This window comes from Cavia porcellus, unplaced genomic scaffold (genome assembly GCF_034190915.1).
Source record: "Cavia porcellus strain 051 isolate PalLab524CR breed Dunkin Hartley unplaced genomic scaffold, mCavPor4.1 scaffold_1, whole genome shotgun sequence".
Classification (NCBI taxonomy): domain Eukaryota; kingdom Metazoa; phylum Chordata; class Mammalia; order Rodentia; family Caviidae; genus Cavia; species Cavia porcellus.
Window position 1 is genome coordinate 31845033 of NW_026947484.1, and position 17197 is coordinate 31862229.

Genomic DNA, 17197 nt, shown 5'->3' on the forward strand with positions numbered 1-17197 from the left:
ATTTCTCAAGGAGAGTGTAAGTCATTCTTCTTAATGAAGCTGGATTTTAAGAATAAATCATCCTATTTCCCTACTTTTCCTCAAATAAATTTTGAAGTCATGTTTTCCTATTTTTCCTCAAATAAATTTCCAAATGACTCAAAGATCTTTTTAGAAAAATTCTAAGTATATCACAATCAAAAAGATTCACTTTCATGGTTAGTGTTTGCTTCTCATAGGAAAGGAATACTTTAACAATCAGTATCTTTTATTTATAAGGACTAATAATTTTAAAATGCAAACATTCACACAAAACAATTTTTAATCAGCATGAAGAATAAGTTTCTTGAGAATACTAGACAGTTTTTTGCTTGTTCAAATTATAAACATATACAACCTTAAAAGATTATGTTTTAAAAGACAAATTTAGATTACTTTTGAAATTTGCATGTCATAAGAATTGGCAATTTGTTACAGTCACTAGTTCACAAAACTGAAGACACCTTTTAGTTCACTTAGATATAAAGTAGTAATTTAAACTTCATGAAGATTTTAAATCAGTGACTATTAAGTGAAGATATACAATATATACAACATATGAATGAATAGAAGATTTAATATTGCATAATGTCTAGGGCAAAAGTCTTGGGGGGAAAAACAGCTTGCATGTTAACATAAATTCAAAATCCTGGGCTTTCCTAACTACTAGTAAGAAATCCTGAATGGTTAAATTTCTTAGCTGTAACATAAGATCTTCTTCACTTCACTATAATGAAACTTTCACTGACTTGCCTATCTTTCTACCATCTTTCCATGCTGCTGCCACACAGAATTCTATTTTGTTCCCTAGAAATTTCAAGCTCTTTCATCATACCATGGCTTTGTGTGTGACTCTTATCCTTGGTCTTTTCCTTTCTCTGACAAACTCTTTCATATTTGAAATAGCTCATTTAAGAAGTTCTTGGACATTCAGTATATAACTTGTTGGGAACACAGAAATAAGTAAAATTTGTTTTTGCAAAGCTTATAACATTTTCATTGGATTATATGGTTTATGTTAGAATTCTCAACATTTCGCACACAAGAACTATATTTTCTTTGACTCTTTAAAGTCTGATACATGAGTTTAATAAATATTTTATCAATAATGGCATATAGGCCAGTTGTGATGGCATACCTGGGAAAGCTGAGGTAGGCAGATCAAGAATTCAGGGCCAGCCTCAATTACACAGTGAGTCTACATAGTTAGACCTATACTAGTCCACATAGTGAGTTAAAAAATGGTTCAAATATACAGTGAGACCATGTCTTAAAAAACTAAAACCAAAAGCAAGGAAAATAATGCTATCTGTAGGAGTACAGCCTAATTGCTTGAAAACGAAAAGTTTCAGATTCTGAAGATACAAAAAGGAAAGCTGAAAGAACTATTAACAAAAATTTAAAAGTATTATATAGTTTATAACTAGAAAAAAGTAACCAATTTTTTCAAAAAATGTTATGAATGTTGCCAAAATAAAGGATTTGAGCTATTTTTAGGCACATCAATGTGTAGAGACAAGTGAATAGCTGAACGTTTAAACGTAACAGCAACAAATTGTTTTCAGTATATGATTTATAATATTTTAAAGACAAGTGTATTTTAAAATTGAGTACATATATATAAAATATCAGAAAATAATCCTGTTTTGAGTTTTCCCACTTCTTTTCCTTCTTATGAAAGTAACCCACAACTTTATTATGATACAATTAGAAGTTATATTGACTTGAAGATGATAACTCATTAAACCTTTTTAGAGCAAAGACCAAGTACTCAGGCAAAACAAAGCACTGCTTATAAAGCAGATAACACACCACCTACAGATATAACTAGATGTAGTTTTTAATTTTAATCTTTTCAAATTAAATGGAATAAAGTTTTAGATTTCACAAGTAAATTATGCATTTTTCTTCTTTTCCTTGAAGACTAATCATTTCTTCTGTTCTTCTTTACCATTACCAACATCAAGGAGGAACTTGGGCATTTCCCTTAGTACTTTTTCGGTATTTGCAGTGGCACTGTCTTTGTCTTAGATGTAATGAATAAAAACCCAAGGTTCTGGGTGGCTCACGGTCTTCTGTTCCCTGAAAGTAACTGGTCACTCCAGATCCCTGCTGTACCCACCATTTTCGTCTCTTGCTCTTTCTTTCCCATAATGTACCATAACTCTGGAAAGGAGTTTGGGAACTCACTGCAGGGCCCCCCAATAATGGTGCCATGGAAAGGGTCTCCGATAATTGGGCAATTGTTCATATACTTACTATGCAATTTGCATTCTTCTCTGGTGAGGCACCTATTCAGACATTCTGCCTATTTTCCATCAGAGTAGTTTTCTTTCTGTTGGGTTTCAGAAGTACTTTGTATATTGTGGAACCAGTCCTTAGATAAGTGTTTTGCAAAGACTTTTTCTCAGTTCTACAATTTGCCAATCTCATTCTTTCACAGAGCAGAAATTTCAATAAAATTCAATTTTGTAATTTTTCCTCTCATGGATTGTTTTCAATATTTTGCCTTAAAACTCACTATTAAACCCAAGTGTTCCAGACTTTCTTATGTTATCTTCTAGATGTCAAACACTACATTTCACATTTAGGTTTATGATTATGAATTTTCCCTACAAAGTCTTTGCCTAGATTTTCTTCCTTTGCATGTAACTGTAAAGTGATTGCAGCACTATTTGAATTATGGAATTCTTATAGAAAGCAGGTACGTGAGTCTTATTCTTTTATCCATTCAGCTAGTCTCTTTCTTTCAATTCCCATGTATTTAGACCACCACATTTAAAGTTATTACCAATAAGGTAATATTGTACTGCATTTTTTTCTGTCCTTTATTCACGGCCTTTACTATTTTTTTTAAATGTTTACTCTCTTCTACTTTTTCAGGTTTTAAATGAGTTATTTCATATGCTCATTTCTCTTCTTTTTACATATAAATTACAATACTGTAAAAAAATTTAGTGGTTACCTTGAGTTTGCAACATGTAGCTATAACTAATCCAAGTCTTATTTTAAATAGCACAATATCACTTCCCAGATAATGCAAAGAGCCTTATGACAGAGTACTTCAAATTCCTCCCTCCCACTGCTCTCAAACATTTCAATATCCATAAAGTATAATCACCTACTACACTGTTTTTTTGTTGTTGAACAAATACTTATTGTTAGAATAAAATCCACTGGAAAAGTGAATAGGGAACAAATCATGTATGGCTGTATAAATCATTTTGTCAAAAGCAATAGAAGTCCACTGAAATATGTAAGCAAAGAAGTTACATCAATCTAAAGGTATTTTTAAATATGACAAGAGTGTAGAATAGGAAGTTGAAGGTAGTAAAGGACTGATGTAGGGAAACAAATTAGAAAATTTTTGCAACAATGTCAGAAGGGAGGTATACCAGACCAAAGTAGGAGGAGTGGAAATGTAGAGATAAGACAAATACTTCACTCAAGCTGATTCAACCAAACTCATGAGGTACAGGAAGAAAGAGAGAAGAGTGCAAATGACTTATATTGTCCATTTGGGAAACTTGATTACTCTCTGCTCCCACTGTTAGTCCTTCCTCCTTAGTTCTGACAGTAAATTAATAAAGCTGCCCACTTCACTCCTATTTGCTTCTTCTGAAATTTATAGTATATAACATTATGAAATACATCTCTAAAAACATTGTTTTTAAAAGATTACTCTGCTGCCCAAATACTGGGGTACATCTAAAATTCTTGTGTTCTAACAGTATTATTCAACAGTTCGTTTCTAGCTTTTTACATATGATAAGCAAAAGCAAATACAGTGGACCCACCAGTTATGACCAGCCTAACATATAAACAACTTGGGTTATGATCAGAATTTTAGTTTAAACTTATGACTTAACATCTTGACCTGAATGCTGGCTGCTTGGTGTTCCAGATGGTCTGATACAAATTTAACCCTTAAAGAGTTCTAGAAGAATATTACAGCATCCTTTCCTGTATGGAGTTAATATGAAATCCTGGGTCAATGTCTTTCTAAGGATAATGAGATCTGCCTGTATACAGCAGACTTCGAAGGCTGTGCAGAGGAACATGAGCCTTCAATTAGCAACTTGAGTTACAACCAGCCCTTGGGAATGAATTAAGTTCACAAGACAAAAGCCCACTCTATTGAGAAATTAAACAAGAAAGATCCATTGAAGTAATCAGAATTAGTCCAAATATTAAAGTAAAGCACATGGGTATGGATTTATCTAGGAAGGACAAACTTTTTGAGGGGATAACAATCTGTCCTTTAATGATTAATGTGGCATCACTATATAAAACTAGTAAGAGCAATCACTCTTCAATTTTCTTGGGTATATACCTAGGAGTAGAATTACTGGGTAACATAATAATGGTTTACTATTTGGAGGAAACAATAAACTTTTGTTCCAAAGCATCCGTACCATTTCATGTGCCCACTAGAATGTGTGAAGATGCTGATTTTTCTACATCCTCACCAGCACTTGCCATCATCTATCTTTCTGGTGGACAAGTCATTTGAGGGCAGTGGGAGTGAGCCTATGACGTGTACCCTGCAGTGGGCACTTTGTATCACTGAAAGCTCAAAAGCCCTGCACTAGTAAGAATTACAAAAAGAGAGTATCTCACTGTGGTTTTCATTTACATTCCTGATGGTTCATGTTGCTGAGCATGTGTTTAGTAGCCATTTACGTATCTTTGAAGAAATATCCCATTTCTTGTACCCGTTTTTAAACCAAGTTGTAGTTCTCCTATTTTTCTTTTTTGAATGGGAAAACTTCTGTGATCTTGAGATAAGTCAAGCTATTTATTTACATTTTATGTATATGTATGACATACAATACAATAAAATACATTCACTGTGGGAGAATTGTAAATATACACATTACAACTTAATTCTTTTAACTTTTCCATTCCCCTTTCTTCCTTCTCCTCTTACTCTATTCCCAGATCCATTCTATAGATATTTGAAAGTCTTAAGTTGATGGTGTAATACGATTAGTACCCTTTCCCATTATGAACAAGAATTTTATAACATATTCTTACTAAGCTCTTCCTGAATTATGTAAGAGTGACTAGTTATTTTAATTCTTTCCTTCTTCAAAATATAGACTATTTCCAGATAATATTTAGGTTATCTATGTATTTACCAACTTCTTTGATCACTTATTCCTTCTTAAATCTTCAATTGTAGTATTCTTTTCCTCATATATTCTTAAGAAGTTCCTATTATAAGAGTAAGATAGCAGCAAATTTTAAACTTTATTTCACTCTCAATATTAAAACAAGTTTTGTTCTGTACACAATTCCACAATGAAAAATTATTGTCAGCCTGTCATTCTCTTGTAGTTGATCCAAATTTTCTCTTCGCAGCTTTTAAACTCTTTCACCTTTCCTTCTATGGCATCTGTCAGTGCAACATATTAGGTCTACTTTTCTACTAACTCATTATAATCAGTATACTATGTGCTTCTGTTCCTACAGCCTCATATCTTCCATCAATTATTTGTTACTCTCAAAACACTGCATTTCAGAATTTAAAAAAAGAACAAAACAAGCTGCACAATACACATGTAACTACTGCCTGAGGACTGTAAACTGCATGAACTACAAACGTGTACTAGTAAAATTAAAAATTAGTTTTAAAAAATATTGCAACTCCTTTACTCACTCCTTTTGGAATTGTAATTAAGATATGTTCAAGCCTCTCACTCTAATCTACATATTTCTTACCCTTTCCTTCATAATATCCTTGTCTTGCTAAATTTCTTCAAATCTCTCTTCTAAGTCACTTAGTGACTTAACTACTGCCAGAAAATATTATTAGCTAATTAACTTTGTCAAGCTCTCCAGGTTCATGAAAGTCTTTACTTCAGTCTTTCAATCCTGAATCTTATCAACTCTTAGTTTAGATAGTAGTTTACTTCAAGGTCATTCTACTTTTCCAGTGTTATTGCTCACTACACAGTTCTTGGAACTTTTAGTTCTTTCATTTTGGGCAGGGAAATAGTATCAGGAAGAAGAATCCTAGAGATTTCCCTTTTTGCAGAGCCAGCAGTATAACTGCAGAAGAATAAAAAAAAAAAAGTAGAAGAATATCTAATAGCTTTCAAATACCCAGAATATCAAATTTACTATATTGCTGGCAGTTTGAAAATCTTTTTTCTCTCAATTTTTAAAAAAAAATTTCAAACATACACAAAAAGTTGTCTGTAACAACAGCACACATATTCTTCCATTTAAATTTAGAAGTTGTTAACATCTTGCCAAAAATGTTTTATTTTTTATGTGTGTGCATGGTACTTTTGCTAAAGGATTTGAAAGTAAGCTGCAGATACCATGACTCTTCAATCTCTAAATACTTTAGGATTCATTCTTGGGTAAGATCATCCTCCTACATAGCCAATACCATTATCACACCTAACACAATTAACAATTAATATACAATCCCTATTCGAAGTAACCAAATTATCTGCAAAATGATATTATAACTTTTTTTGAAACCAGAATTCAATCAGGGTTCACATATTATGTTGTTTACTGTCATTTTAACCTAAAACAATTTTTTAAAGATACTATCTTTTTTAACAGTACAAATCGTCTGATAAAATGTACTACATTCTAGTTTTAGTTGTTTCGTCATGAAGTCATTTAACTTTATGTATTTTCTGTATATGCTATAAATTGGAAATTAGGAATACAGGCTGATTAAGTGATGACCTCCAGATTCTCTACTATTAAGGTAGAGTTAGCTGTTATAAATGTAAATAATCTGTTAGATGATCCCTTCGACTAACCTGTTATAAAACAGTGTGAGGCTTACTGATACTTGCTTAAATCTTGCTTAAAAGTTTCAAACTGTGGGGACTGGAGATTTAGCTCAGCGGCATAAGTGCCTGCCTTGTAAGCAGGCAGTCATGAGTTTGATCCCCGGTACCGATAAAAAGGAAAAAGACAAAAAAAAAGTTTCAAACTGAGATTCTTCTAATTCCTTCATGATATTTATTTTATATGATACATATATAGTGAATCACAATTTTATATAAGTAGTTATACTTTTTGGCAAAGAAAGAGTTTTAACTCCTCCCCACACACAATTTTTGAGTATCATTATGAACTAATGAATTTTTGATGTTTTGACCAGTTGGAAGGCTCTAAGTAGCTATTAAATGTATTCAAATGTGCTCATCTTCATTCACATTTTAAAAATAACAATAGGTAGGAATGGTTGTACAGGTCTATAGCCCTAGTTACTCAGGAGACGAAGGCAGAAAGGATCGATCGCTTGAATCCAGAAATTCATAACAAGCTGTGGGCAACACAACCATCTCAAGAACAAACACATCATATTACTATGGAGCAAAATGTTTATTAATTAATAGCAGGCATGCAGAAAAACCAGGAACTTTTTATTGTTAATGCAAGTATAAATTAATAGAGTCTCTTTAGGAGGCAAATTAAAGTCAAATCCTACAGACTTTTCCTATAGGTAGGTATACATGCCCAAAATAGTCAGACATTTATGTATATTCTATACTATGCACAAAATCATAACATATAGTTTCAAGATATTTTAAATTAAGGTACTTTCCATGTAATAAAATATGATGAAGAAACTTAATAGTATTTGCTCCATAGTAATCTCAAAATTATGTCATTATAGCATCTCCTAAAACTCTTTTCTCACTCTATATTCTACTACATATACAATCCTAGCTCCAGAACTTTTATAACCTACTTTCTACTCAGAATGTACTTCCTATTGATATTATCTAAACTCATCCTCTCTAGGTGTCTATTCTTAAACAATATGGTAAGACAGACCTTCCCAGATCTCCCTCTCCAGAATAGTACTCTTCTCTAGCTCTATTAATTTCTAGTCCATTATGCCTCTACTTTTCCTCATGACCTGTTACTATCTGATATGTTTATTAGTTTATGTTTATAAGATTTCTCCCTAACATTATGTCAGCTCCAATGAACTTTCTGCCTTGTTCACAACTATATCCTTAATGCTTAAAACAGTGCTTCCATACTGACTACTGAAAAAAATTTTTTTTCATTCAAATATGTAAAATCCACAATTCACAATAATACAGATATTTCCACAAATGCATAAAGTGGGCTGGAGATTTAGCTCAGCGGCATAAACGCCTGCCTTGCAAGCCCATGGTCATGAGTTCCATCCCCGGTACCGATAAAAAAAAAATTAAAAAAAATAGATTTACACAAATGCATAAAGTATCTTCAGAAGGATGGTCAAAAAACTGATAACAATGATCTAGTGAGATAAATGGAAGAGTAAGGAGCAGTAATGATGGAAAGACTGACTACAATGCATACAATTTTATCACAGACTGAATTTTTAATCATGTATATTCACAAAGAACATAAAAAACTTATTTTAAGAAAATACATGCCCAAAGTACACCCTAATTTAATCTCCTACCCTTCTGTTTCCCAACTTTCTTAAAATTTTTAATGCTTTAACTTTTTGATTTTTTTTATTGTGCTGAAATACATGTAATATAAAATCTACCACTATGAACAACTTTTTGTTTGATCTAATAGACAATTTTTATTTATTTATTGAAACAATATCTTGCTATGTAGTTTAGGCTGCCCTTAAATTCACTATGTAGTGCAGGTTGGTCTCAACTTTGCAGTGATCCTCTTGCCTCAGCCTCCTGAGAGATGGGATTATAGGCAGGGGCCACCACACAGCAGATGAAACAAATTATTTTACGTAAGTATGACATTAATATAAAACAAAAACATTTCAGATATAACCATAATTTTCCTTAGGATTCCACAAAGTAATTATATGCCAAAATTCCTAGGTATTACATTAATTTTATTTATTCATTCATTCAAGACAGGTTCTTGCGATTTTGCCCAGTCTGGCCCTGAACTCATAATTATCCTCCCTCAGCCTTCTGAGTAGTTGGGATTACAGGTATGTGCCACCACACCTAACATATTGTATTAACTTTAATCCGTCAGTATGATTTTCCTTATATCATTTCTCATTCTTATACAGTACAATTACACACAATTGGCATGTGCTTATTTTATAAGCACAGGACAATTCTGAAAATACAATCTCATTAAAGGATTTTGAATAAACCATGGTCTTTAATTCTATTTTCTTTTTAGTTGTGTCTTCCTTTAAACGTAACTCTTAACACTTTAGAATCCATAATTTTATAGAAGTCATTTCCTTACAAAAATCGTTTTAAATTTCTCTAGAATGACCATTAAATGACCAGATACATACCTATGGAAAACACTCTTTTGCTACAAGTTTGGACTATAAACCCTGAAATAACTTCAAGCAATTTTGCTTTAGGCATGGAAAATATTATCATTCTCACTACACAGATGAAGTAAAGACTAGGTTAACTGTCCAAGGTTATCAAGCTATTTAGTGATGAAAGAGAGAAATGAGATTAGGACAAAGCTCTCCTTGTTTTTCATTGCAATAATCTTTCTACCATAATTCACACCAAGTTATGAATCTCCGAGAGGAAATGGAGCAAGATGTTAGCAAGATCTACAATAAGATGAGTGATTCTACGCCTGGATATTCTGCAGTAGTCCTTCACTGCTATACTTCAGATCACAGAAATTCTTCTTCGTTAAAAGCAGCAGGGAGCCTAGCAGTAGGTTCCATCTTGGGTTCAGCTGTCTGTCAGTAGAGAACATGAATTCCTTGTTGGAAGTTTATGAAGCCAATTTAACTATATAAATAACTATGTAATGAAAATTAGCTACCCTAAATTTCCATGTTTGTGAGGACATTCATTAACCGAAAGCATATCAATTAATCTTTAAGTTCTGTAAGCTGAATTAGAGTTCTAATTCTTCAATTCTGTGAAGAAACATTTTAAAATCAAGAAAAGATATAAAATAAACAGTAAAACAAACTACATAAAAGTAATATAATACAGCATGATATCATACTCTGTGAATTAATGAGAAAAAAGTTTGCTACAGAAGTTTTTCATTTCACACAAAATATGAACTTATAAGAAAATTGTACATTAATACACATGGTTTGTCAGCACTGTGAGCATACTGCTCTCTAAGTTCTCCTAATTTAAAGAGTACGTACCAACAGTTTTCTGCCGTACTATACTCCTCGCCTTTTCAGTCCCTGGAGAGCCAGTAGTTGTTGCACTTCTCTGTCTCATTGGAGCTTGGCCAGGCTGATCACGACTCCATCCTCTAGAAAATGACTTGTCAACTGAAACTTTTTGAAATTCATGTCCAACTCCTAGAAATGTAGATTTTCAATCTCAAACTACTGTCACCTGATCAACATTTTAAAATTATGTATGTTTTATTGCCTCAGATTCTCAGACTTACTTATAAATTATAAGATAGCAAGATAAAATGCTGCATGCACACTATAAAAGCTTTTTGGAGCTTCATTTTAAGTAAAAATTATATTCCAAAATTTAGGCAGAATTTTAAAATGACAATAAGCTATTATAAACTCTGTACCTACTTACTTTATAATAGAAATGAAACATCTGGCTAAGCAAAGACAGATGGGAAACAAGCTTACCAGAAGTCATTCTGCAGTGAAGGTTACTTAGTATTTTTCAACCAATTATAGCTACTTAGGAAATAAAAAGTCCTGAAAAATGTAGTCTGGAAATATAAATACAATGGATAAAGGGTGACTTAAATATTATCTCTAGCTAGCAACTAATTATTAAAAAAGCAAAATACTAACAAACCAAAGATTATAAAAATGTGCATTAGTGACAATAATTTATGTTATTGCCTCATTCCCTTTTTACTATTACACAAATATACACTTCATACGGAAGTAATGCTTGCTTTATGTTAAAACTAAAAACAAAACAAAAAAACTTTAAAATGAATTTTCCAAATAATTCTTTATACTTTTAAAAAATAGAGTGAAGGGGCACAAGCGCCTGCCTGGCAAGCGCCTGCCTGGCAAGTCGTCAGTTCAATCCCCAGTACTAAAAAATAAAAAATAAAAATAAGTAAAATACAAATAGAGTGAAATAAAATCACCCTTCAATTCTAACTAAAATTTGTTTATGATGAAAGGTATTTTACGAATATCCATTTTGGTTAATTTTTAAAAATAAAATATTTAAAATTCTGAATTATTTAACTTTGTATAGAACATTTCCATCTTTAATCAAAATTAATATTGATTTTAAGGTTAAGAAAATTATACAATGTTTTATTGTTGAAAATGTTAAACCTCCAGGTAAATGAAGGCAAAAGTAATTAAGAAATATGACTTTTACTCTCATATGTCTCCTGACTTGGTTATCCTCGCTCAACTATTTAAACAAATTTAAAAGAAGCATCTCTGAACAACTCTTACCTTTCCCTTTGTGCTTTTTTTGTTTCTGTTCACTCAATTTATCCAGTGGCAAATCACTGAGATCCAAACTATATAAATTTCTAGCTAAAACTTTAGTTAGGGTCTCCATAGTCAGTGACCACTCAGTGGCCAATTCTTCCCAATAGGTCAACGATGACAATACTGACAATAAGTCATCCCAAAGTTCTCGGGAGATGTACACATTTAAATTTGCTTTGATCCAGGCAACTATAAGAGTCTATAAAAACAAATATTCAGAAATAATGAAATGTATTTAGTATGACTCCAAAATCAGACATTCAGATCTTAAAAATTTACCTAGATACAAGAATTTAAAATTGTATGTTCCTGATCCTTTCCTCAGATACTTATAAAAGCAACTCCTGCAATCATCAGTACCTACTACAAATTTCAACAGCCAACTCCCAACTCTCAAATAAGCTAAATTGAAAAAAACTCCCCAAAAGCGGAAATATCTTTTTATGTGCATTAACATTAAATACAAAATATTGTTTGAGAGATAAAAGTCTCTATACTATTTATTTTTTAATTTAACTTTTTGTCTTTTTGAGACAGTTTCACTATGCAGTTCAGTCTGACCTGGAACTCACTTTGTAGCCCAGGCTGGCCTTGAACTTGCAGCAATCCTTCTGCCTCAACCTTGAGAATGCTGGGATTACAGGCATGCACCACCATGCCCAGCTTCTTTCTACTATTTAGTATTGAAATTATTATTAAACTAAAAAAAAACCAGCGCCATAGTTACAAAGACAGAAATCACTATATAATTGGAAAGATCTCTTTACTATAAAGTGGATTAAGTTTAATGAAATGTTTCAGAAAACCATATAGAAGCTGAAGGTTGAAATTAAATTTTATTTTGAATACATCAGCGGAATTAAGCAATTTAATCTATAAGAAATTCTATCATAGAATTAAAAATTTATAAAAGGGCAAAAACTACTGCTTAGCCAGTACCCTGAAATTCTATAGGTTTCTACCACATACCTGCTTCTAAATTAACAAGTCACAATAAGTTTTCTAAAGCTTAACTCTACAACTTTTATTAAGAAATTCATATAATTATACATATGAAATGTAAAGGCAAAAAGCGAGAACAGTTTAGTATAGAAACGTGGCAACCAGTGACTTCTCATTCTCTTTAAATGTTTAAACTACAAAAAAAGTCATCTTAAATAACAATCTAAAATTTTATCTTTCACCATTGCGTTAGTTATTAAATGGTGAAAAAATTTTTCAAAAATCTAATGACATTAAAAGAAACTTATATGATACATATGATGCTGGTTTTAAAGAATATTTACCACTAACATAGAATTTTAAGTAAATGGCTAATAGCCAGGAAAAAAATGTTTTTCAAGTATTTCCCAGTTTAACATAGTTACAGTTATGGCCAAGAATTAGAACTGAGAGAGCTTTGACCTTTGACATTAAGAACCATTTTATTTATGTATTTTCAGTTAATGTGTCATCCTAAGAAAATATTTCACTTTCCGTTTTCTAAAAAATCCATTTAAAGTCAGAACTTTTCAGGCTAAAAACATAGTATGTAGGTCCTATATAAACAAACTACTACTGATAATTCAAATTAAGAGGACAATAACGCTTTTGGAACAGCATTAAGAGTGAAACTTGATTATCTACCAGTTTTTCATTATTAAGGAACAATTTAAAGTTTTTTTTTTTTTTAATAATCTCAGAAGCTTAAAACTCACAAAGCACACCATCAGGTCATTACTTCTGAACTCTTCTTCGGAGTTTTGTCAATCACATATAAATATGGCATAGACAAAATAAATATCTTCACCCTTCACTGTAACACTTTTTCTCAAACTTTAGAAATCTACCACTCTTACACTAGATTGTAGATTTGTATGGCAATATAGCCTATTAAATGAGTAACTTTTAACACTGCAAAATCTCCTTTAACATGAACCGGTTTGTAAATTAAAAATTTTTCCCAGGTAACAAGCTCAAGGTGTCATGAACTCTTAAAAAAAATACATATCTATTTGTCTATTTATTTTTATTGCCTGGAAAAGTGGTCCTGCAAGTCGACCTGCCAAGGTCGTATTTTTTTTCCCTTGGAACTGTAGAAAAGCTTGTGATGACATCTTCAGTACAGACTCCGTGACTCTGAGCAACACAAGTAGCATCTGTTCCCTTAAAGTAAAAAGATTAATTAATGTTTCCTTCTCGCATATGTTTGTTTTGGTTAATGATTAACTTTTGAATTAATATCTGCTACATATAGTATTATCTATGGAGTAATAAATACTAAATATTTTGAAAGACAAATTCAAATATTTAGAATTCTTTAAACATTAAAATTTAAAATTCCCTTTTATATATCTATATCAGCTATTTTAAACTGTTTTCTAGCCACGATACACTCAGATGCAAATAAATTAGTTTTAGTGATGAGGATTTAGAGGACACAAGAAAGATAAAAGATATTGTCTCTTTCCATTCTTTTTATTTGAGCCCTTTTAAAATTTTTTTCTCTGTGTATTGCAAGTCAAGGCAAACTTAACATTCTTAGTTTGCCTGTTGACGCTTACTATTAAAACTATAAAATTACACCTGGTATTTTGGAAACTGATTCAAGCATATATGAAAAAGAAGCTAACAAGGGAATTTCAGTTGGTTATATGAACAATTTAGAGTCCATGTCCCTTTCACAGCCTGTTCTTCACTGGCTACTTTGCAGCCCATTCCAGGTATAGCGTTACAGGGGACAGTTGTGAGAAATATGGCTGAGGCAGCAGCAGTTACCAGATCTAGATGTCATGGGTTATTTTGGGAAGTAAAGGGAGAATCACAGAAAGCTCACTCAGTTAAAAAAAACATTCTAGATCTTTTGGCAAATAAATACATGTAATCATTCAAAAAATAAAAATCAGAAATGCCACATTTGTAATGTTAGGCTTCTAGTGTAGCTAAATGATAGAAAAGCTATTTGAAATCAACTATATATGCAATGAAGTATAAGTTTTACGAATAAATCTTACAATGATTTACAGTCAAACTCAGATAATGTTCACTTTTTTATATAAAAATGATTTGAATTAATAAAAGAAAATCATAATATCAAAGTAAATATGTGGGTAATCTTTTAAAGTGTTATAACTTTAAAATAAACTTAAAAAATAAAAATAAAACTGTGCTCCACATAGCAAGAGACTCTTTACAATTGGGCTCATCACGGATTCAAAGCACACACTAAAGACTTAAAGTGGGGAAGGGTCTAATATAATATAATTTCCTGAGTCAGAAAGATCGTAATTCAGATCTCTGTTCATCACCCACTGTGTGAACAAGCGCCAAGTCATTTAATTTCTTTGTGCCTAAGGACTATCTCATGTAAAATAGGGACATTAGCTATCAAACATCAAATAGCACTTCAAGTAGTAAGGAAGTACATGTAAAGTGCTTAAAGTGCTAGCACGAAGAAGTGCTCTGAATGAGCTAAAAAGTACTTCTTACATATTAATCTATTAATACTATTAGTAAATAATTATTTCAAAAGAAAGCCTTTTTTTTCTACATAGCAAAAGATAAATTAGGCATATCCTTTGACCAAATGAACTCACTTTTAAAGAATGAGTCAACAGAGGAAAATTAAATACAAAGATGTTCATCATCAGCCCTTACCCCCCCAAAAAAATTAAGAACAACATGTATATTACTAATAGGGGACTGGTTAAGAAAATTATGGGTCACACATATAGTACAATACTAAGTAACTGTGTGTGGTTTGCTGAGTCAGATATTTACTTATGCAAGGGCAAACAATCATAATCTCCACAGAGTGAGTTTTGGATAACTTTTAAAGCTTCTGTGTTTGAATTTTATCATAACCATGTATCATTTTTAGAAAAATTAAAGCGTCGATCTTCCCAAAGGTTTATTTTCCATTTTGTTAAACAAATATACATACAGTACCAACAATATATAATGTACTGTGCTAAGAAATGCAGGAAATATAAAAATAAGACAACCTGCTCCTTCTAGGACCTCTCAACTCAGTGAAGTAAACAAACTTATACAAGTAATTTAGGGATCAAGACAGTTTTGATGGGAACTGTGCACTGGTACAAAGGTGTGGAAAAAAATATGAGTAAGGATATGTACAAAGGGAAAGTTGGATCTAAAGGACAGTTTTGGCAAAAATAGAGAAAGATGGCAAGCATTCATTTTAAAGTATGTTCACAATGTGCTCAAGGAAGAGCAATTTGATAATAATTCTGGGAAGCAGAATCCTATCATACAAGGCAGGGGTTAGTTTTCAGAGGAAAAAAGGAGCCAGGGAGAGTACGTGTGACAGTACATATCTTTTAGTGCCAGAGAGAGGAATCAGGCATACACATTTAGTGAATCATCCATCCATCCATCCACCCACCATTCATTCTTTCACACAGGCATTAACTCATTTCTCCATATACTTGTATGTGCACATGCATGCATTCCTTCCATGGGATGTGGAAGGACATCATCTGCATACTCCAGAAAGATAGTCTAAAAGGTCTTGTGGAAGCATGATCAAAGATGTTTACAATACAATGAAAGAGACATAGCATCAATATGACTATTACATAAATATTATATTCATTTAAAAATAGGAGCCCTTACAACACTATAACAAGCCCTGCTGTTCACAGATACTATTCCTCTACAATTCATTATACTTATGTATATAATTAAAAGATATAATATATGAATAAAAGCCTTTTACCAAGTTTTTTTGTCCATTGATACTTGCACAACCATGTACCGATAAATATTAAGAATGCGTTTACACATATCTGTGTGCTCATCCAGAAGGTTTTTTATTTCATTTGCAGGTTCAAGAAGAAATATGTTTGATGAGTTTATAATGAACACCTAAGACAAAAGAAATCATTAGCTATTCACAGTGAAATCTCACTAGCAAATTTCTTATAGAAAGGGAAATTTAGATGCTGAACATCAGATGATTCACAATTAATTGTATGGGCTGGGGATATGGCTCAGTGGCACAAGTGCCTGCCTAGCAAGTGCAAGGTCATGAGTTCAATCCCTAGAATCAAAATAAAGAAAGAAAGAAAAATGAAAGTTACAATTAAAAGTGGTGGGTTTAATTCTAATCCTATTTATACACCTAACTTTGTATTTGAAATTTAAACTCATTGAATCTGCCCATTTTTATCTACAAAATTACTAAGCACTCAAAAAAAAAATGAACCAAGTATACAAACATTATTTCTAAACAAAGAACTTTCATATAATAATGTCATAAAATGAAAAAAAATGAGTAAATATACATAGTTTGGGCTAGAAGATGATATCTAAATCAGAAAGAATTTTCTGAATGAGTTGTATTAATAACTTTTTCTCATTTTTATGTGTGTACATATGTTTTTGGTGTTAACACACTGCATAAAAGATTTCATATTCATACTAAAAAGATTTCATATTTCACTGTTAATGAAGAGTCATCAGTGTCCATGTTTAATAAAATTCATTATAATCAATTAATTGTACACTGCTTCAGAGTGCAAAGTCATATAGTATAGTCATGGGCAGTAGTGTCCAAGGATATTTCAGAAGAAAAGAACAAGAAAGGGCATATTCTATACTCACAATTCTGATTTAAATTTCCTGAAAGAACTACATAATAATAATAATACAGTTATAAAATCAAAAGAAAAGAATATAAAGTAAATCTTTTTAAGATAGTAACAAGAGTTGACTCTATAAATCTGCAAACACTAAGTGAGACAAATATTAGAAATAAAATGAGGACAAGAATAATTT

At 31.8% G+C, this 17197-nt stretch overlaps 1 protein-coding gene across 7 annotated transcripts in view; it reads right to left on the reverse strand.

Moving 5' to 3' along the window:
* Ralgapa1 (Ral GTPase activating protein catalytic subunit alpha 1) overlaps positions 1-17197 on the reverse strand; it is a 240660-nt gene that overhangs the window by 140653 nt on the left and 82810 nt on the right. For all 7 annotated transcript variants that reach the window (XM_063246661.1, XM_013154645.3, XM_013154647.3 and 4 more), the window contains exons 13-16: positions 16137-16285; positions 13435-13564; positions 11381-11618; positions 10124-10285 (exon numbers count right to left, since the gene is read on the reverse strand). In XM_063246661.1, coding sequence (XP_063102731.1) covers positions 10124-10285; positions 11381-11618; positions 13435-13564; positions 16137-16285 — 679 coding nt within the window. The remainder of the gene's footprint in view (positions 1-10123; positions 10286-11380; positions 11619-13434; positions 13565-16136; positions 16286-17197) is intronic.